This window comes from Dendropsophus ebraccatus, chromosome 2 (assembly GCF_027789765.1).
Source record: "Dendropsophus ebraccatus isolate aDenEbr1 chromosome 2, aDenEbr1.pat, whole genome shotgun sequence".
NCBI lineage: Eukaryota > Metazoa > Chordata > Amphibia > Anura > Hylidae > Dendropsophus > Dendropsophus ebraccatus.
Genome location: NC_091455.1, coordinates 170,592,565 through 170,615,692, shown reverse-complemented (window position 1 = coordinate 170,615,692; position 23,128 = coordinate 170,592,565). Strand labels below are relative to the sequence as shown.

Below are 23,128 nucleotides of genomic sequence, written 5' to 3'. Positions count from 1 at the left end.
AAGCTAAGGCAATATGGCTGCCCCCCTAATAATTTAAAAGGAAATGGCAAAAAAAATACATCCAGATCATAGAAACAGATTAGAAAAATTAACATGTAACATAATCTGGTTCCAATCAGTTAAAAAATAAAATCTAGGTGATATATTCAGTTTAAATTGGCCCTACATTTCTGATAAAAGTCAGCCAAAAGCTTATTTCGCCAAGAGTTATTTCTCATCATCCCTAAAGACTCGGCACACTCGGCTGAGAGGGAAGACAGAGGCTGCCAATGACCTTTGACAGTGGTTTATCCTCCCAACAACAAAAGGATTAGGCTTGCTGAAAACCAACATGTCCCCTCCTTCTCTGCCTCAACAGCTACAATCGGGGAATAGTCAATAAGCCGCCATACACATCAAATTGGGCTAAAATTGGTTGGTTTGGATTTTAAAGGGTTTTTCCCATCTCAATAAATACAGTTAATCTTGTAGGGTTCGTCAAGTTAAATATTTTTGCAAATACAATCATTTACCAAATTTGCCTCTTTCTTCTGACAGCCTTGCTGTTTCCCTCCCATTGTTGATGGTTTGTTGTCTGGGTTACAAACCACCACTCTGCTCTAAAAGCAGTGGTGTCTGGTATATATAAAGATATAGTGTACATGTATAGAGAATTAGTATATATGTGCTGTATAATATACATAAAATATGTAAGCTATAGTTATTTATATATACCAGCCAGACACTGCTTTTAGAGCAGAGTGGTGGTCGGTAACCTACAAAGCCAGTTGTCAAGAATTCTAAAATTATAGGATCGGCAAAACAGAACATAACGTGTACAGGTTTTTAGATTATCTCTAGTGACGATAAAGATGAAAGAAGAAAATATCTTTAAATAAGTACTGAATGTATTCTGTTTTACTGTCATCATGTTTACCGTCTGAAAGCTTTTTACAAGCAAAATACCTCTATCTCTGTATGATCGGAGATGAAATGGCACAGGTGCTATTACACAAATTGAATATTTGTATACAAAAAAAGCACAGGAGTATCTAACAGCCATATCGCTACACGTGGGAATAGCACAGTATTTTATACGTTGCATCGAGCTTTGGCAGGTTGTGAACAGCGGCAATAATGACATTATAGGACAGGTAGGTGTCAAGGCTATGAGATATCTGCCTATCGCAGTAATAGTAACTACAATGGCTATGTGTCAATGTCTTATTAGTTCATACTAGTATATTCACAATTAAAATACTAATATTTATGCACAACGTATAGTAAGATCGCCACAGCTTGATGGACCAGCATTTTTTTACTTGTAATAACCTTATATAAATAATTCATCATTGTATTTCTATATACTTCCTTTTCCCATTGCTCCAACTAGCAGAATAATATAGGAAAGTCCAATTTCCCTGATACACAAGAGGATGTGAATTATGAAAGGGCAATATACCAAAATGGAGCAGCAACCGATCCAACAGAGAGATGAAATTCAATATATTGTCATATGAGGTAGACTATAATATAAAGGGGGTCAGTACACTGGTCTTCCTGTGACATGCATAGAGCAAGCGACTGTATAAGTAACTGCAAGTGTAAGCAGCCATTTGTCATTGGATATAATGAATTACAGCTGTGCTCAAAATTTTACATACCACGGCAGAATTTTTGCTTTCTTGTCCTTTTTTCAGAGAATATGAATGATAACTTTTTTTCTGCTCATGGTTAGTGGTTGGATGAAGCCATTTAATGTCAAACTACTGTGTTTTTTCTTTTTAAAGCATATTGACAACCAAAATATCTAAATGATCCTGATCAAAAGTTCACATACCCCAGTTCTTGAAGCGTATGTACCAGCAGGTACATCGCTGGCGTGCTGGTGACAGGGAATAGACCACCGCCGTGCATGGGAACTATGCCGGTCTATTGATGTATAGATCTTAAAGCGATGTACCTGCTGGTACATTCGCTTTAATAACGTGTATTGCCCTCTCTAACATCAATAGCAGCTTTTGTTGTAGTTGTGGATGAGGCTCTTTTTTTTCCCAGATGGTAAAGCTACCCATTCTTCTTGGCAAAGGGCCTCCAGTTTCTGTAAATTCCTGGGCTGACTTGCATTTCCCCGAGTGACTGAATGACACTGAGGTCAGGAGACTGAGATGGCCACTCCAGAACCTTCACTTTGTTCTGTTGTAGCCAATGATGGGTCAATCATGACAACCAAAAACATTCAAGTGACTCTGATCAAAAGTTTGCATGCCCTGGTTAACATAGCACAAAAGTTGACAAAAATTTCAGTCACAATTGCCAGAAAAATTGTTTGGGATGCATATAAAAACCCACAAATAACATCAGCAGAACTCTCTGAAAATTAGCAGTTTGGCTCTTTCAAGATTCACAAAAAGGCACACGAAGAAAAATGGGCAGCATGATCAAGTTGCCAGAAGAAAGCCATTACTGCGCAAATGGCACAAAGTATCTTGCCTACAATATGCCAAACAGCACAGAGACAAGCCTCAAAACTTCTAGAACAAGGTAATTTGGAGTGATGAGACCAAAATCGAACTTTTCGGCCACAACATTAATGTTACATTTGGAGAGGTGTCAACAAAAAGAGGCCTAGGATGAAAGGAACACCATTCCTACTATAAAGCACAGAGGGGGATCGCTGATGTTTTGGGGATGTATGAGCTACAAAGGCTCAGGAAGCTTGATGAAACTTGAAGGAAAGATGAATGCAGCCGGTTATCAGCACTCATCCGCCCAGAAGCTGTGCATGGGACGTACTTGGATGTTTCAACATGACAACTATCCAAAACACAAGGGCAAGTCGAACAGTCATTGGCTACAGCAGAACAAAGTAAAGGAGAGGCCATCTTAAGTCTCCTGACCTATGTATCATTGAGCCACTCTAGTGAGATCTCAAGCACGCAGTTCATACAAGTCAGCCCAAGAATTTACAGGAACTGGAAGCTTTTTGCCAAGAAGAATGGGCAGCTTTACCATCTGGGAAGATAAAGAGCCTCATCCACTACTACAACAAAAGACTTCAAGCTATTATTAATGTTAGAGGGGGCAATACACGGTATTAAGAACTAGGGTATGTGAACTTTTGATCAGGATCATTTAGATCTTTTTGGTTGTCATCATGATTTAAAAAGAGAAAACTGTAATTTGACAATAAATGGCTTCACCCAACCACTACCCATGAGAGGGAAAAAAAAGTTTTTGCATTATCATTGATATTCTCTGAGAAAATTCTCCCTTTTGAGCACAACTGTAATTGCTGGTTATAAATGTTCTTACTTGTGGAACAGGGTGGACATAATTCATGTGCTACTGTATAGGTCAAATCTAGACCTTGGCCCTTGCCTATCCTGTACTGACAAGTTCTCCACATGCACTGTGTGGCTCTCCTTTCCTGGAGAGTCATGGATTACACCTGAGGCCCCTGTATTGTAGTGAATGACACACCTCTGGAGACCCAATGAAGAAGTCACACTGACTTTGAAACACGTAGGCTATGTAAAATTCTATTATTATTTTCCCTACCTGGAAAATCTTACAGTTGGTATAGGCTCAAGTTATTAGCATAAAAGGCCATATAAGCAAGGTTATATTGAATCTAGTGAATCCATGTCTTTCCAAACTATTAGGTATGGACTTGAATGGCAACATGAATGATATTTTTTCTTTCTTAGAGCTCTATTCTATGCACAGAAAGGGTTAATATTATAAATCCACTAAATCATTTTGTCCTTTCAAATGCACCTCGGTTCCAGCCCAGCTTTATCAGTGACCTTTTGTCGCCTGCAGGAAGCGGCTGCACTCCAGATATATTTAGAATTGAAATCACTATAATTTGATTTAGCAAATCTGGAACACAGGCGCAAGTTAATAAGACAGGCACTTTAATGCTCTGGTCTGAATGACTAAGCAGGAGAGTTTTAACCCATTCTGTAAGATCAACTAAGTGCTTCCCACAAGACCATACTGATCGGTAATAATTTCACCATTTTTAAATAACTAGATTAAAGACAATAGGACTTTTTGCCTTGATTCAGGAGATATCACTCTTTTCTCAATCCGTCACTCCAGCACCAAGATATAAGACTTAGAAGATTTATGCAAATTAGAACATAAAGTCCATTGGGTTCTTTCCTGCACTGCAAAACTCCAGCAACATTTGTACCCGTCTCTTCTAACACTGCTATGGCCAATAGTAAACACCCAAGGTAATGAGCTTTTTCAGCCCAGGGGAATACCTTGTTGGCTTTATATCCTAATTGCATAAACCTTCTAAATCCTATATCTAGGCACTGGAGTAATAGAGTGAAATAAGAGTTATATATCTAGCCCTATTATACACTGTCTTTACTTTAACCAGCAAAAAGCTGCTGACAAGTCTGGTTTAACAAGCAGCACCCTACTAGCTTATTATTAGAATCACTCCCATGGGCAATGGGAAAGATCCAAATATACTGAATGAAGACTTTTGATTCCCGGTGGCTTCCATAAACATACCAAAGCAGACTGAATGGGATATAGTCTTCAATCAGCTGACAGCAAGGGAAGACATGAGCAAATTCTACCTGCAGTCACGCTGCACATTTGGATCTCTCCCATTAAGATTAAATGGTAAAACGCTGGAGAAAACTGACATTGAAATAAATTGAGGGATAACTATAGTGAGTTGTGCTAGACAGCTGCTGACAAGGCAAATAAAACCATAGCATGCATCATAAAGGGTCTATATGCACAGATGAGAACACTACTTTACTTTTATAAAAACTGAATAAGTGTAAGTTTAAAAAGAGTCAGCTGGAATAGACTGGCAGGCAACAAAAGTAGCAATGCGACAGGAGGATTACTATGTTATGATACATCATTTGTCAATACAATTTTTACTTAGTATTTTTCCCCTTTAACCCCTTCACTCCAGTAATACGTAGATATACGTTCCTACTGCACCTACCCCATGCAGTAGGAATGTACATATATGTTCTTGACACTGAAGGGGTTTGATGTGTGTGGGACCGCTGCAGTGAAAGCGTGTTTTACAGTGGGGGGGGGGAGGGAATGTTAAAAAAGTGTAATAAAAAGAGAACGTTTTTAAAAGTATATAAAAAAAGCTTATTATCCCCCTCCCAATAAAAAATTTAAATAGCCCCTTACACATTATAAAACTAAAAATATTTTTTTAAAAATAAATAAATAATATTGTTTATCGTAGCGTGAGGAATTGTCCGATTTTTTTAAATTATATATCAGAGAAAAATTTATAAAAAGCAAACAAAATTTTTCTGTTACACTAATATGATATTAATAAAAAGTAGAGATCATGGTGCAAAAAATGACACCTTAACCAGTCCTGTAGGTGGAAAAATAAAAGCGCTATGTCTCCTAGGAGGCGGGGAGGAACATTTCATTAATTTGACAAGGACATCCATACATCAGAGAGCTTGGTCTTGAAGGGGTTAATGTACATGACTGCAACCTTTGGAGCCATATTTCAACTCAAACTAGCTTAATATGGACAAATGGTATTAGGGCAATTACAGCTGCTCCCGGTCTGACTGCAGGCCCAATGATCTGAATTGATAGCCGACCATAGTCAGTGCATATTGTCATAACCCAGGACTGCTACTGCGAGCCACACAGCAGGGGGTTACAGGCCATATGTAGCTCTTGAGTCACTGGTGCAGGACAACAGCCTTATAGGGGTACTTCCATCCAGTGTTGTTATACCCTATCAAGAGTATTCCCAGGATTGCGCAAAGCTAAGAGGGGGGTCTGGAGATTCTCTTGAACTACTCTAACTAGGAATACCACTGTAAAGGGCATGTGTTTTTAAATTGCTCTAAGGCACATACAAAAAATACAGTTTACCTCTGTTTTTCTATGGTCACAGACTACAAACTTCTCAGACCCACTAACTATTTAATTGAGAATCTCCACACAGCATCCATTTACAAAAGTTCTCCTTGTAATATGTAAAGTTATTCAACACTCTTTATATTACTATGGTACCTAAGAACACAAACTGAATCAATGTATATAATTAAAAAAATAAAAATCATGGTTATGACAACATCTACAACGTCATTGTGAAGCACATTCATAAAAGCATCAAACTGTCTTATGATGAACGAACCTGCCGAGGTTGCATCCCAGTTTTCCAGGCGGTCCTCCAGTTGTATCCACCCTCTTCACGGAGGGTCCAGACAGCGGGAATCAGATGCAGAGAGTTCAGGTTCATACGATCCCGAACCTCGGCAGGTTCGCTCATCTCTATTACATGTAGCGATTATCATGTAAAGATTCACTATAACGAATTTTCACCAGTAGAGATGAGCAAATAGTGAAATATTCATTAATTTTAAATTTGATTCGAATAGCTCCCGATATTCACATATTCGAACGAATGTCAAATCCCATTATAGTCTATGGGGGAAAAATAATTTGGACCTGGAAATCAATATTTGACCACTAGGAGGTCACCAAGTGCACAAAGAAACATCGGGAAATGATGGCAACACCTCTGGAATGCATATAGGACAGCATGGGAAGCATGCCTGGGTGCATCTAACACTAGTGATGAGCGATCACAGTATACAGCCATATACCGGATACATAATTGTTTTTTACAATAATAAAATTAAAGAGCTGTTCAACTCCTTTACAGGATACAGACTGCACAAATCAGTAGTAGCAAGATAACAGGTATTATCCCGCAATCACAGAATACAGCCGTATACCGGATATATAATTGTTCTTTACAATAATAAAATGAAAGTCATTCAACTCCTTTACAGGATGCTCCTTTACAGCCCTAACAAGAGCTTTTGGGGGGTCCCTACCTACCTAACTTCAGCTTTTTCTCCCTGGTATACAGTCTGTCCCTCTCTAGCTCCAACCAGCAAATGACACGAATCTGAAATCCACTATTCTTATATTCAGGAGGTCACATTTAGCCAGCATATCACAGAGTTGTTTTTTTTTTTTGTTTTTTTTTAAGTCCTGCCTATTCCTAGTGCCTGACCCTCCGAATTTTTACTGTGTTATCGTCCGAATATTCGAACACAATCGAATAGCGTGAATATCATGCTATTCGCTCAAATACTATTCGCTGATAACTATTCGCTAGCAAAAACTAGTGATTTAGTAGCAAAAGATTCTGATATTATTATCATCACTATTGCTGTTATGAACAATCATTTTTGCATCATTATATGGTCGCTAATCGTTAGACAGGACACAGCATGTTTTATCTGTGAACGACAAACAGATATAAGAACATTCGGCAAACTACCAGTGATAACTTTTCAACATGTTGGTACAACGATTAACGACTTTTCGTTTGTCTTTTTGCTCGTTGGGTGTTATTACACAGGCAAATAATTGCTCATTTTCGGTCATTATAGAGATTTTTTTCAAACTAATTTATGAAAGCTCTGAGTAAAAGGTCTTTTACTAAAAGAACCTGTCTTTATTAGGTCTTTGTCTCTATACAAGGTCTGTGAGTTAGGGCTGTCACAGCCGCTTCTTTTATAACTTTACACACTGTGTGATTCTCGCTAGTGAATTTTTTATGTTTGTAATAAAAGTTACATCCCACTGTAGTGAAGTATATGGTCCGTGCAGCACATACCCTTATAAAAGTCATAAGTGGTCAAAAGACTGTGCTATTTAATGATTGCCTGCCTATACAAAAAGAAATAGAAAATTAAAATTACATAGCAAAAGTGCATTCAAGTTTCTCCTTTGTTGTAGTAAACTAACTTACATGAAATATTAATGATTCTTACTTTTAAACACATTCATTTTTTACAAATAAAAATCAGCATGACCTAGTAAATTAATGAAAGTACAATGTTTAATTATGAGGTCACAGAATAATGGAGGGTGCCCAGACAATGCCAGTGTGACTTATGAGATCCTAGACCAATGATACTTTGGTATACAAAATCCCTGGACAAAGGCACTGAGAGAAATGGAATCCTAAAACAATGTCCCTATGATGAACAGGATCCCAGGACAATAGCACTGTGACTTACAGGATGCCTGAAAAAGGCACTAAGAAAGAATGAGTTGTCAATATTTTCTGATTGTAATTTTATTTTATTTTATTACACTTATATGAGGCCAGCCATCTTGTCTGAGATGTTATTAACAGCATTTAGTAATATTACCACAAGCCCCATGGACATAGACACAACAAACAATTACAGACTCTATGGGGCAAGTTTGTAAGCATGCTATGTAACCCCTGCAGAGCTCCTATTATTTTATTTATATACTGCTGTCCCACTGTAAGGCTATGTTCACACACAGTAATTTTGATCAATATTTTGGTCCTCATATTGCAACCAAAACCAGGAGTGGATTGAAAATACAGATTGGCCATGTTCACACACTGCTGAAATTTAGTGGATGACCATCATTTTATGACAAATAATGGCCGTTATTTCATAACAACGACTGATGTTTTTAAAAAAAAAATACATTTTAACAGTGTGTGAACATGGCCTATCTGTGTTTTCAATCCTGTCCTGGTTTTGGTTGCAATATGAGAACCAAAATACTGAGCAAAAATACTGTGTGCGAACATAGCCTTATTCTGTAATTCTTAAGAGGCAGAATAGAAACGGTAAGATTTTATACTTATTTTAAAATACAAAGAGCAAAGTGGAAAAATTTTTAAATTCTGCAACAATTTCTAAAAAATATGTCCTACCAAATTAAAAATGGGAGGAAGCCAGGGGGGTGCGGGAAAATAATAAAGTAAACGGATAAAGTAAACATACCTATCCTCGTGCCCCGTACCACTGCTCCCAGGTCCAGCTGACAGCTGACTGTGTCCTGCAGCTTGTCCGGCTGCAACATCAAGTCCCTGTCTGAGTGACTGCCCATTCAGCCAATCAGAGACTGGGAAAAAATACTTTCCCAGTCACTGACTGGCTGAGCAGGCAATCCTGAAACAGCACTATAACCTATAGTATTCCAGAACAATGTGGCTTACAGTATCCCACAAGCATAGCACTCCAAATTATGTGATTTTAGAACAGTTTTATGAGATCACAGAACAACAGCTCTGTGATTTATAATATCCCAGAACAACAGCAGCATTATGATATATGAAACACCTGAAGAATGATATTATGATTTATGGCATCAGGATCACTGGCATTCTGACATATTGAATTTCATAAAATTATTATAATGTGAGTTATGGGAGTTCAACACAATGGTGCTATGACATATAGGACCTCAAAATAAAGGCACCTTGACATTGGATTCCAGAACAATGACATCTGTCATCTAATACTGCAGAGCAGCGAAACAGTGACATATGGAGTTGATTTCCTAAGACTTGAACTAATATAAACTATATGAGTGTGTGTGCGTGCGAGTTTGAACAACGTGTTATACTCATGTCATTCCTCCAGACCAGTTTCTGTCCCATTTAAGTCAATAGAGAGACTGTTCTACAAACTTTAGTTATAGGAAAGGTTGAGGGGGAAAAAAAAGCTGTATGTTTTAGAAAACGTGTCTCTGTCTGCAGTGTCTGAATTGCACTTTAAAGCAGGGCTGTGGAATCGGTAAGCCGCAGCTCCGACTCCAACTCCGACTCCTGAATTTTATCAGGTCCGACTCCCGACTTCGACTCCTGCTCCTTCATAAATTGCCGCCAGTCAGATACCAGTAGAGTTATTTATCACACTGGTTCAGCAGCTTCTCCCTAATGTCCTACATAATCCTGTTACAACTTCTGAGTGAATAAAGGAATACTGTATATAAAGCAGCTTCTCCTGTGTGTGCAGTGGATGCAGCCAGTCTCCAGCCTCCATGTCCTGAACAACTCAGAACTAGACTAGATGGAGCAGGTGGTTTTTCCTGCTGACAATCTTCTGTTTCTAACTAATATTCACCATACACAAAGAAACACTGCTAACAATGTCAAATCCCTGTGACACAGAGGGGTCAGCCATACTGATAGAGTCACACATAGTGATGTTGAGGGTCACTGTGGGGGCAAGTAATAGCGCACGCGTGCACACACACACAGCTTGCTGCAGCCATAGCATCCACACACACAGCCTGCTGCAGCCATAGCATACACACACAGAGAGCCTGCTGCAGCCATAGCACACACACAGCCTGCTGCAGCCATAGCACACACACAGCCTGCTGCAGCCATAGCACACACACAGCCTGCTGCAGCCATAGCATACACACACACAGCATGCTGCAGCCATAGCACACATACATACACACACAGCATGCTGCAGCCATAGCACACATACATACACACACAGCCTGCTGCAGCCATAGCACACACACAGCCTGCTGCAGCCATAGCACACATACACACACACACAGCCTGCTGCAGCCATAGCACGCACACACACACACACACACAGCCTGCTGCAGCCATAGCACACACACACAGCCTGCTGCAGCCATAGCACACACACACAGCCTGCTGCAGCCATAGCACACACACACAGCCTGCTGCAGCCATAGCACACACACACAGCCTGCTGCAGCCATAGCACACACACACACACACACACACAGCCTACTGCAGCCATAGGACACACACACAGCCTGCTGCAGCCATAGCACACACACACAGCCTGCTGCAGCCATAGCACACAGCCATAGCACACATACATACATACATACACACACAAACACAGCCTGCTGCAGCCATAGCACACACACATACATACATACACACACACACACAGCCTGCTGCAGCCATAGCACACACACACACAGCTGCTGCCATAGAACACTGAAGAAAAACACACAATCTTCTCCCAGAGAGAAAACACCACACTGAGGACTGAGGTTACTGCTACACTACTTATGTCTTCTCCTCTATATTACACAGGATATCTTCATATTACACTACTGCTCAAATACAATCATCCAGCATCCAGGAAGAGAACAGCACAGATCTCCCCCCACACAATGGACTCTTCCAGCTCAGAAACAAACTGCCAAATAGTGGCTGACAACTTTTCCCTGACCACCCTTATGTTATAGAGCCAGTGATCTATTAGAATGTTGCTCATAAAATATATTGATGAGCAAAACTTAAACTTAAAATTCATATCAAAACTTAATTCTAAATTGGTTAAAGATTTTTTTTAAAGCTGGAGTAAGTACATTTTTTTCCCGACTCCGACCAAAACTATCCCCGACTCTGACTCCAACTCCACAGCCCTGCTTTAAAGCAAATGTGATGTTCGGCCCTCCCCTCTGTGACGTGCCTCCATTAGAATCAGAGTGGAGGGGGTTTTGTCACACTGGGAGCAGATGGGCCCACCTCCAGTGCTGCAGGCCAGGCCTGTGACTGGGAATAGACTGCCGTGTGTGGGTACCGGGTGGCGGTTAAAAAAAAAAATGCCACGGTACTGGTTTATTGATGTAAAGATCTAAAAGCAATTTACCTCATGGTACGTTCTCTTTAATTCCAGCAGCAAAATAACTTACTAACATAAACAGCAATGGCCAGGACATGGACACACAAACACTGCTAGTGCTCTGACAGTGATGGCTGATTTGTAGTTGTACTGTCTCCTACATTACCAGGTGTATGTTAGGATAATGACTGTAAAAGCATAACAGGAATGAAGAACATTTGAGGGTACAGCACATTAAGGACATTTTTATAAAGAATTTTTGTTAGGTTTTCAGGCAGAATACGCTGTAATGTTCTTAGAAATGTTCCGAGAACCAAATATATATAATCACCTTTACTGTAGAACTGTTCAACACAGCAGTTTGTAACCACTAAGTCAGTGATGGAAATGTCACAAAAAACTCCATGTTAAAAAAAACAAACAAAAAACAAGCTATTATGTATTTTCAGAAAAATACTAAAATATACAAGTCCTTGTAGTATAATACTTAATTACATTAAAAACATCAACATTTTAAATATATGTCATTGTAAACAACGTGTATGGATAAACAACTATATATGCATATTATATATATACACACACTGTATATATTTTTTTTATTTAAACAAGTATTTCACGTCAGAAGCCTCAGCCCTCTAAAGCTAGAAAACCTAATTTACTTAGGCCCTGAGGGAATTCAGGATAATCTAAATGTTCAAAGTATGACTGTGTGTGCAATACTGAAGGTTTAAGTAGCATCTCAATGTTCAGAGGCAAAGATATTCAGCATCTGCTTGACCTGTATTACTATTAATATTTTTAAAAATAATATTAACTTTGGGATTTTTTTTTCCCTTGTGTCGGGTTATAACTAGAGAAGAGGACCTTAAAGGGAACCTGTCACCCCTGTGCCAAGGTGAAGGCTGCCTGACCCCCACTAGAGCCCCGGATACTTACCCCATCTCGCCAAGTCCCGCTCCTGGAGCCAGTCCCGGGACGGAGATATCCTTGTCGGAAGCCCGATGCACGCTGCAGAGATGAGATCGACGCCCATACAGAATGACAGCTCTATTCATTCTCTATGGGCATCGGACTCATCTATGCGGCGCGCCCGCCGGGCTTCCGGCAAGGATATCTCCATCCCGGGACTGGATCCAGGAGCGGGACTTGGCGAGATGGGGTAAGTATCCGGGGCTCTAGCGGGGGGTCAGGCAGCCTTTACCCCGGCACGGGGGGTGACAGGTTTCCTTTAAATGAGAAGTCCAATGAAAATACAAACAGACAGGCCAGTAGGGGGTGCCGCTCCTGGGTCTCTCTGGCGGCCTCTGGTTTTCATCCTCTGCTGGAATTCTGTTACGTCACGTACCCGGCTCTTCAAGTTGCCTGCACAGTCAGTCAGTGTCCCACCCTAGTCACCCACTGGTTGAGCGGGCGATTGCTCAGCCGGGTACGTGATTTTGCAGCTGGAAGAAGGCCACTGAGTGCCAGCTGGATCTGAGACTGATGCTACAGGGCACAAAGATAGTTAAATTTACTTTGTTTATGTTCCCACACCCCCTCCCTTTCGGCTTTTTTAATTGTCATCGGACTTCCCCTTTAAGGTAAATTTGTCTGAACCTAATTGTTCGGCTGTTGTATCCCGCTGCCTGGAAAGCATGGATGCAACCCTATGGCTGGCTGGAAAATGTGGATACATCCCTAGAAGATCTATAGGAAAGCTGTTGCCATCTTTTTCAGGCAGTGGGATACAATGGCTGAGTGATCAGGTTCAGGGGTGTTCGAACTTATGGTAAGTTAATCATCTCTAGTTTTTAGTTAAAAGTCAACAATCTGTCACAAGGGCTTGCCATATTATAGTCCTAAGTGCTGCCAATGATTCAACTGACTTGGCTCCAATGACTAATTCTGATCATAGAAACATAGAAGATTGTTGTCAGAAAAAGACCTCTTGGTCCATCTAGTCTGCCCTTTCAATAATAACTTACTTATTATCTTAGGATAGATATGGTTTCTGTCTATATTTATATTGTATATGTTTATGACATTTGGTCCATTTTCTGTATGTATCTGCTGTCTGTATGGGACGCAAAACCATGCTTTACCACACGCTTTACTGCACAACAGTAGCACAGTAGGGGATATGTAGCTGATGAATAATTAACACTAGGGTTGCTTGCACAATCTAGTAATTGTATGCGAAACCCTGGTCACACGATTATCGAGCTGTGTAATAGGCTCTGTAGGTGAGTGCTGATCTAGGGTGGCTAGGACTGTCTATTACATGCCAATACACAGTCATGCAGCCTCTAAATGTCTTTATCCATATGGTACATATTTGTAGTGCAGCATCCCTAGACTTTTGTGCGCTAAAGCTATAACACAGAAACTGAGGAGAAAAATATGAAATCTTCCCCAGCATGTTGTGCCAAAAAGTATTCTATCTTATAGGGGAGCACATGGTTCCTCCTGAAGTGCTCATGGGTATATCATACAGTCCTGTAGGGACTATTTGCCACCATACTGGGTCCGTCCACTAGGCACGACTATGTCATGGTTCTGATGCTAAAAAAGCTATTTAGATAACAGCCTTTTACATAAGGCCCTATTACACCATGCGATTATGGGCTGTTGGTGGTCAATTACTGGCCGTTGTGGCTGATAATCGCTTGGTGTAATAGCTGCTTTAAAAAGGCAATGATCAACAGAAATGCACGATTTTAGCTGATCCTTGTCCTTTAACATTTTGAGAAGAAAAATAACGATGGGCTGCTGGCCGTCGCTTCATGTTATAGGAGCAACGGCAGCTAAACGCAGCTTTATCCTATGGGCCACCTGGACTAAGGATAGCCTCTCCCACAGCTCCTTGCTCCCCTCCCCCACACTCTTACCCACTCACTGTCGGTGCGTGTAATAGCGCCGGCAGCGAGGGGAGAACGAGGAGCAAGCGAGCGCTGATATGACAGGTCAGTGCTTGCTTTCTCCTCCAGATCGGCCCATGTAATAGGGCCTTAAGGCAGGGATGAGAAGCCCCTAGCCCTCCAGCTGTTGCGAAACTACAATTCCTATCATGCCTGGACAGCTTAAGCTAAACTATATTTCTGTAATAGCTGGAGGAATGAAGGTTCCCCTTCCCTGTACTAGGGGATGACTTTTACAGGGAACAAGTTATTACTTTCATGCTCTATGAACCACGAGTCATCGGGGCAATCTCTGGCTATTTCTCTACACCCAACCATCTTTGAAAGATCTTTTCTGTCTGTGTATAGGGGGAGATCTATCCACCAAGACTGGTGGGGCATCCAGAAGCTACCGGGGATTACTTGGGATTCAAGCAGCATGAAAATAATGGTGTGTTCACTGCAAACCAGCTACCATACACCGTGTATTAGGACCACATCAGAAAATCCCATTGTACATTTTGAATATTCTAAGAATTTAAACAGGGTATAAAAAGGCAAAAACTTTGTGTTGCTAAATGTACTTTATCTCCCAAGTTTGAGTCATAAGAACAAGGCAGATAATCACCCTGTGCTTTGCAGCCCTGTAATGTTGGTCCTTATATCTAACCTGTAATCTGTTCTGATTAGTACAAGATCAATTCGTATTTCCTTACCTGCAAATCCGAGAAGACACTTAAAGACTGGTATACATAATAATCTCTGCAGGCTAAATGGATGTAAGAAACATCTCCACTGTAAATTAAGACTATCATTACCATTTTTACACCTCATTATGGAAGACGCCACCTTTTCACAGAAGCACACAGTACCATTAACATGTACATCACAAATACTTCTTTTGCAGAGTCAAAGACACTTTTTTTACCTAAGTAGAATTTCCTTTAAAAACTCAGAGAAGAATACAAATTCTATGCAATTTAGCAGCAAGGGGTGGCTATAAAAGTGTATATTCTAAGGGAGCACAAATTCACACAGCAGCCAAAATGTTAGGGTTACTAAAAAAAAATAAAGCTTTGCTGTTTTGTTATTAATTTGTTCAAGAAAGCACTCCAGAACCAAAGCGAGAAGGTCACACAGGCCCACGTGTTTTATTCACATTTTTTACCTCAAGGCTTGAATCATGCTTTTATGGTTCCATCCGAAAATAGATATAATTGGACTTCTGAATAACTCAGGAAAACTCATTTGAAATCCCCTTTTTTTTATTATTTTATAAAACGGAGACACATGATTACCTCAATCATTGTAAAATAGGCATACACTGAATTATTCTAAGCGGTATTAAGGAAACAAAAGAGGACAAGACAAGCTATTGTCCATCATAGCTTCCTTATGTGAGACTGATTTGCCATATTTGCTGAGGAAGTAACTGCTTAGCCTTGAACTACTTGGCTTAGGAGATCAAAACACTTATCAAAATCAAGTCCTGCATTGCAGACCGCCAAACGTAATTACACAGAAAATATGAACTATATTCTTTAGAAATTGAGTTAATAGCGTCGACTTATTATGGTCCTCTCTGCAGGGATCAAGTACAAGCATGGATCAAAAATTGCAGCAAGGTTAGGACAAACGAAAGGAGAAGCTTTACCCAACAAAAATGACAACCAATTAAATGTTGAGTTTTTTCTAAAAGTTAACAATTACAACAGTTAAGCTGGCCATACATATTAGAGGGCTACTCTGGCACTTAAAAACTTAAAGTGACTCGGTACCCACAACCTGCCCCCCTCCAAACCATTTGTACCGTCGGATAGCTGCTTTTAATCCAAGAACTGTCCTGGGGTCCGTTCAGCCGGTGATGCAGTTATTGTCCTAAAAAAACAACTTTTCAACTTGCAGCCCTGTGTCAAATTGGCACGGCCTAGAATGTCTATGCCCTAGGCTTGCACCACCTCTCCATTCCCCCTCCCCAGCCTCTTAACCATTAGGAATGCCTCATCACCTTTCTAAACACTGCACATGTGCTGGATGGTTTAGATAAGTGATGAATAGGAGAAATCCTTCCAGGGGCATTCCTAGTGGTGCGCGGGGAGGAGGAATAGAGGGATTTAAGGTCTAGGGCACAGACACTCTAGGCCATGCCAATTTGACAAAAGGCTGCAAGTTTAAAAGTTGCTTTTTAGGAAAATAACTGCACCACCTGCTGAACGGACCCTAGGACAGACCTTGGATTAAAAGCAGCTATCTGATGGTACAAGCATTTTTGGGGGGCGGGGGGGTGGGGGGGTTGTGGGTACAGAGCCGCTTTAAGATATAATGCTGCCCTCATATAAAAAATAATAAACATCTTATCCTTATGTGCCACTTCTAGGCAATGACATCCCACTCGGCCAATAACTGGCCACAGTGCTGTCCCCTCTCAGTCAGTCATTGGCTGAGCGGGCTGTAACTGCTGAGACAAGCCAGAAAGGAATGTGGACGATAAAGGAGGACATAGTGGGAGTGTGGTGAGGTAAGGATAAGATGTTTTATGCCTTAATAATAAGCACTAATTGAAAGGTTTTTAGGTGCTGGATTACTATTTCAATAGATGTTGGACAATCTTGCCAGAATTGGCTAACCATCTAATGTGTATGGTAGGCTCTTGATTTAAGTCGGGCTGTTTTATTTCAACTGCCTGATATTTTTTGCTCTTGAGGAGATTAGGCGCTGCCTCCTCCTATTACCTTGGCACTAGTTCTGAGAAAATGTCGGATCATCTATCAGTGTCCACCTATCATGGCATATATCTGTCATGAGTTTATGAGTCCTTCAATAGTGTTCTTGTTTTTTTTTTTTTTTTTTTAATATCAGTCTCTGCTACCTTGACAAATCCATTACTACCCAAGAAAAAGGTGTTGGGGCACTTTCAGTTTAATAATTCTAACTATATGCTATAGTCACTGAATACATCCGTTCAAATAAAGTTGGTCTGAAACTGAATTGTTCTTTGTGCTTATACTGGTTGGGACCTATACATATGTTTTACAGCAAAAACATTTCGGAGTATATCTAACAAAATTATGTTTTAACTGTAGCTACTGTGATAGTAGATTAGGTGATCCAAGAGAGGTCTGGCAGCTCCTTGACTGAAAACGCAACACACTTTGCCATACCAAACATACATGTATATGGGGGGAATGGTGGAGACAGCAGTCAGCCAATAGTTTGAACAGCTATCATGTCTATGGCCAGTTTTAGGTCCCATGCACAAAACTATGTTATAGCCCAATTATAACTTTGCTTCCTAGTAGCAAATCACCCATCTACTACCTCAGTATGCCTCCAATTTTATAATGGCCACTTAATATTAATACATGAGAATATTTTTGTTAAAAGTGTTTATTTAAAGGCACAATAAATCTAGACTACAAATAATTCTAAGACTATTACTGTATAGATGCAGAACCAAACTGTATGGATGCTGAACTGCAAAGACAGTTTACATACAATCACCATTCTCCAAGGAGCTCAGTACAAACGTCAATTCTAGCCGGAATAACTGCTGACTGTAATGAGAACATCCTTCCAAAATAATAACATTGTCAACATTCTGTAAATGTAACCATCACGTATATAGCGCAAGAATACAGCGCCAATACTCCTCCTGTCATAGTGTCTATGCAGTGTGTGCTTAACAAATTGCTTTGAAAATTGGAGAGAATTTCCAAGGTGCACTCTTCTCCATTCTACCTTTTGTGCTAAGCAACATAACATCAAAGTATTAACTAGGGCAACATATTCTGGGACGTAAATAGCAACTTGACTCATTTGATCGTTGAGCTAGGGCTGTTATTATATGAGAGATATTTACACTATTCTGTACTCGCTACAGCTGATATGTTTGATGTGTGATATTGCTGGTAAACGGACGCTACTGTATATGTAGATTTGCCTTCTGTTGCTGATCATGAATTTTGGGTGGCTGGAAGACTGGCTGGTTATTAATGGCACATAGGGTAAGCAGGGTAAACCGACTGTGGAAAGACTGGAAGCAGCAAATGGCAGCACTCCTAGAAAGGATATTTTCCAACCTATTATCTTCTGACCAATTAAAGGGATCAGTTTCTATTAAATTATCAGTCATTGTTAAATATAATTTAAGACAAAACGTCACAATTACAACCATTGTCTTGCAACCACTGGTGGCAAATACTAGACATTCACCATATACCACCTATGTGTTTTAAATATACCTGTACTTGTAGGTTAAAAAGGGGCTACCCAGACTTAGAAAAACATGGTCATTTCCTTCCAGAAGCAGCACCTTCCCTTATCCTCAGTTTGTGTTTCGTCTTTTTACATGAATTGGGCAGAATTGTAATGTCACACACAACCTCGGGACACGGGTGGTGCTGTTTTTGTTAACGGTCCGCACCTTGAAAAGCATGTCTGTGCAGCATTATTGCCGATAATAGCAGTGGTAAAATCTGTAATACTGCCCCCCCAACTATAATGCTTTATATATAGTACTGGTCTGCTTATATACCAAAGAAAAGCTGTGTAAGGCCCCCACAAACTCCTGGGTCTTGGTGTGTCAGCACCTTATAGTTAAAGGGAAACTATCAGCAGGTTAAAAGTATATAACCAGCTGATATCTCCCTATAACGCACGGGGCACTAAGGAAAGTTACTTGCCTTCATCCTCTGTGCTGCTTCTGTGCTACTTTAAATTGTTCTTCTTTGCTACTTAGGTGTTATGGTGCATGGGGGCTGTAGTCCCACCCCAGTGCACCATAACACCTAATTAGCATAGAAAATAGCACAGAAACAGTGCAGAGGATGATACTTTTAACTTGCTGATCATTTCCCTTTAAGCAACTGAGATTATGGTCAGAACATAATCATAATATAGACAGTATATAGGGGGAGATTTATCAAACATGGTGTAAAGTGAAACTGGCTCAGTTGCCCCTAGCAACCAATCAGATTCCACCTTTCATTCCACAGACACTTTGGAAAATGAAAGATGGAATCTGATTGGTTGCTAGGGGCGACTGAGCCAGTGTCACTTTACACCATGTTTGATAAATCTCCCCCTATGTTTCAATATAAACTGGTAGTGAGGAAATTAGAGGGTCGATGATCATGCAGAGTTCAAGCAAATGTCAATGTACTGAATTAGATTACAATTAAGGTGCCACTCACCCTCTTTACCAAGTCTGGGATCAGTTTCTGGTCTGCTGGTTGGTCAGAAGAGGTACAGGGCTCCACATCCAAGCAATATTCGTCCGTGTTCTGATCACAACTTGAGTTTCTAAGAAAGATCCAAAGAAGCTGCATAAGAGACTGATCTCAATTGAGCTTTGTTTAAGATTACCACCCAATATTTAAACCAGCAATGAGAGCTATAGCCAACATCTGTTTATTATGTCTGCCCTACATATAGAGATACTGCTATATTTTTAGACTTTTTTGTGGAGGCAGTTTTATAGAAATAGCAATAAAAAGTGCTGAAAAACTAGAACAGCAGCAACCACCTCCTCCAAAACCACCATGATCCATCAATAAAATGTGAATAGGTGGTACTATTAGTCATCAAATATCGGCACCGTTTCAAACTTTAAGGGGTTGCCCAGCAATCTTTTTTCTTTCAAATCCACTGGTTTCAGAAAGTTTTATAGATATGTAATTTACTCCTATTTAAACATCTCAAGTATTCCAGTACTTATCAGCTGCTGTATGTCCTGTAGGAAATTGTTTTCTTTTCAATCTTACACAGTGCTCTCTGTTGACATCCCTGTTTGAGACAGGAACTGTACAGAACAGGAGCAGATTCCCATAGGAAACCTTTCCTGCTCTGGACAGTTCCTGTCTTGTACAGAGATGGAAGCAGAGAGCACTGTGTCAGACAAAAGAAAACAACATTTCCTGCAGAATATACAGCAGCTGATACGTATGGGAAGACGGGATTTTTTAAATAGGTTAAAAAAAAACAAAAAAACATTTTAACCAAAAGGTACGTTATCACTCTCACTTCTGATTTACTAATATTTGACCACTGTCGGATGTCCTCCTTAGAAATAACCTGTTAATTCATGAAAAGTAAAGTTCCCTGATACAATGAATCATGTCTTTTTACCCTTGAATTTCCCCTAATTTTATTTATTAATCGGATGTCATTGTTTATTTTCTTGAAGGGAACAAGGTACATCACCAGCCGTATATCACAATAAGGGAAAGTAATTATACAGAATTTAAAAAAAAGAAGAATTAAGTTTAGGACAAACAAAAGAGCCCAACACAATGAACATCTCTAGTGAGTCTGTTTTTAATCATGGAAGATTACGCTCTTCTATAATCGCATTATTTGTCTCTGTATGGAGCCTAACAGGAGACTGCAGTGCGGGTTATTTGACTGTATGTCCTGCGGAGTCTTCACATTAAATGTAAGAATAATTTTCTATTCATTATGCTACAGGCAACTTCATACACTGTACATTAACTAGAGACATGCTTGGGGCTCTTCCTGGGGCTGTAATGGCCGCTTGGGAGAGATAACTACTACAGAGAACGTTACGCAGTAACCTAATCATAGGGATTTTAAAAGTATATTTGTGCATATAAACAAGATACGCATATGGGGACAATTTAGGGACTTATCATTCGCTAAAAGCCAGATGACTAAAAGAGAAGTAAAAACAAATCTGCCAAAAAGCTCTAAAAATGTATATAAAAAAACTTGTTATTCAACCATTTCCTTACAATGACTATAGCCAAAACCTAAGAACAGGGTGAGGACTACAGAGCACTGATTGAACTTTCCAGATATACAGATAATTGTGGGACTTGCCATTATTTAAAGCAGCAAACCCAGGTCCAATCTGTGGTTATGAGAATTGCCAGCACTACCCACAGTGGCTAGCATTAATTGGAAATAGAATAGAAGTAGTAACTAGTAAACTAATCACTACAACATGGTCCCAGGCTCCTGGTCATTGCACACCATTACTCTATTAAACTTCTATGATATGACAGAGATGCAAACTGAATGGCAAATGGACCAGTACTCTATTCTAGGTCCTTGGGAACAAGGGGCTCGGAACCCCTATTTTAGTGATCATGGTTTTCCCAAAGAGTGTATATTTATCACCTATTCTGTGATATACTTAAAGGGGTTTCCAAGCAAAACATACAGATAATCCATCCTCAGGGTACAAACACACACACCATATACGCCGCGTATTTACTGCTGCGATACGCATCAGATCTGCTGCGTATACGGTGTGTGTGTTTGTACCCTTAGGGTAGATCCAGTACTAATAGGAGGTGGTAGGTCAACACCTGGCACCCCACTGATATGCAGTGGACTGGGCAAGAAGAACTTGGCTATGTTCACTGTGTAATGTTGGTGCCACGTAATTGCAGATTAGCTCCAGTTCAATGAAATGGCGGGTGAGCTGCAGGTACCAGATCTGGCCGCTACACAGTGAGAGGAGTTTGTAGTGTGGGGGTGCCAAACATAAAGTGATAAAGGGTATTCCAGCCCCAGAAAAAACATACGATGCTATGAAATATATGTAAAAAAAGGGATAATCACCTGCCCCTATCCATACAGAATCCCTAATGGTACTTGCTGTTCACCACTACCTTCTTGTTCATGTTCCCCTAGTATTATTATTTCTTTGCCAGAATCTTTTTTAAGCTATGTTTCCATACAGTATTTTTGTGCAGTATTTTGCAACCAAAACCAGAAATGGATTGAAAACTTCACACTGTTGAAATTGAGCGTATTGCCGTCATTTAATGACAAATAACGGCCGTTATTTTACAACAACGGGCATTTTAAAATAAAGGCAATTATTTGCCATTAAATGACGGCCATCTACTAAATTACAACAGTGTGTGAACATAGCCATTCTTTGTTTTTTAATCCACTCCTGGTTTTGGTTGCAAAATAGTAAGCAAAATACCGAGCAAAAATACTGTGTGGGAACATAGCCTAAAAACGTATATGCCCCAGAGACTGTCACACTATAGTCCAGTCATAGATTTTGAAGCCAACTGACTAGAGCAAGGCCGACCAATCATGTAGTCATGTGAATTGGGTTAGTTAATGGTGCGTTTACACAGATAGATTTATCTGACAGGTCTTCGAAGGCAAAGCCAGGAACAGACTATAAACAGGGATCAGGTCCTAAAGGAAAGACTGGATCTATCCTCTTTTCAAATACATTCCTGGCTTTGGCTTCTAAAATCTGTCAGATAAATCTCTCTGTGTAAACGCACCCTTAGGGTGTAGAGGACATATAGAAAGTTAAGTGAATCAGATTGGCTTAATAAGTTGTAAAGTCACTAAAGGGTTTACAGTATTGGGGTCACTGCGAAGCGTAAATGCAGTTTACTCCTGGATATGGATTTCAAAACATGGCTAAAGTAATATTCCCATTCCAAAAAACTTGTAAGAGTGAAACGGCTGGATCAATTACTACTCTCACATATCCCCAGAGTTCCTCTTACAATAATTACATTTAACATTTACATAATCAATCTAACCTTCAGATCCCAAAGGCGGCGCCCCCCGTGAGAAGCTGGAGCGGTAATTATGTTGCTTTCTCGCACTGTTATTTTTACATCCAAGCAAAGCAATGAAGAAATACCAGGTATAAAAGTCATGTTGTTGATGGCAGCGTAACTCCGCTCATTTATTCTGCCAATCGCACCCATTTTCACCTGCTTCTGCTAATCGCTGTGTAAACACTTAGCACTCTGCCAAGTCTAAATATTGAGAGGATCATTCATAAAATAAAGAATTTCCCAGCCACAGGCAATCAGAAATCAT

General features: G+C 40.1%; 1 protein-coding gene across 1 annotated transcript in view; it reads right to left on the bottom strand.

Annotated features, from left to right (window-relative positions):
* Positions 1-23,128, bottom strand: part of RFTN1 (raftlin, lipid raft linker 1) — a 255,636-nt gene that overhangs the window by 98,867 nt on the left and 133,641 nt on the right. The window contains exon 4 of the mRNA XM_069958706.1: positions 19,495-19,603. Coding sequence (XP_069814807.1) covers positions 19,495-19,603 — 109 coding nt within the window. The remainder of the gene's footprint in view (positions 1-19,494; positions 19,604-23,128) is intronic.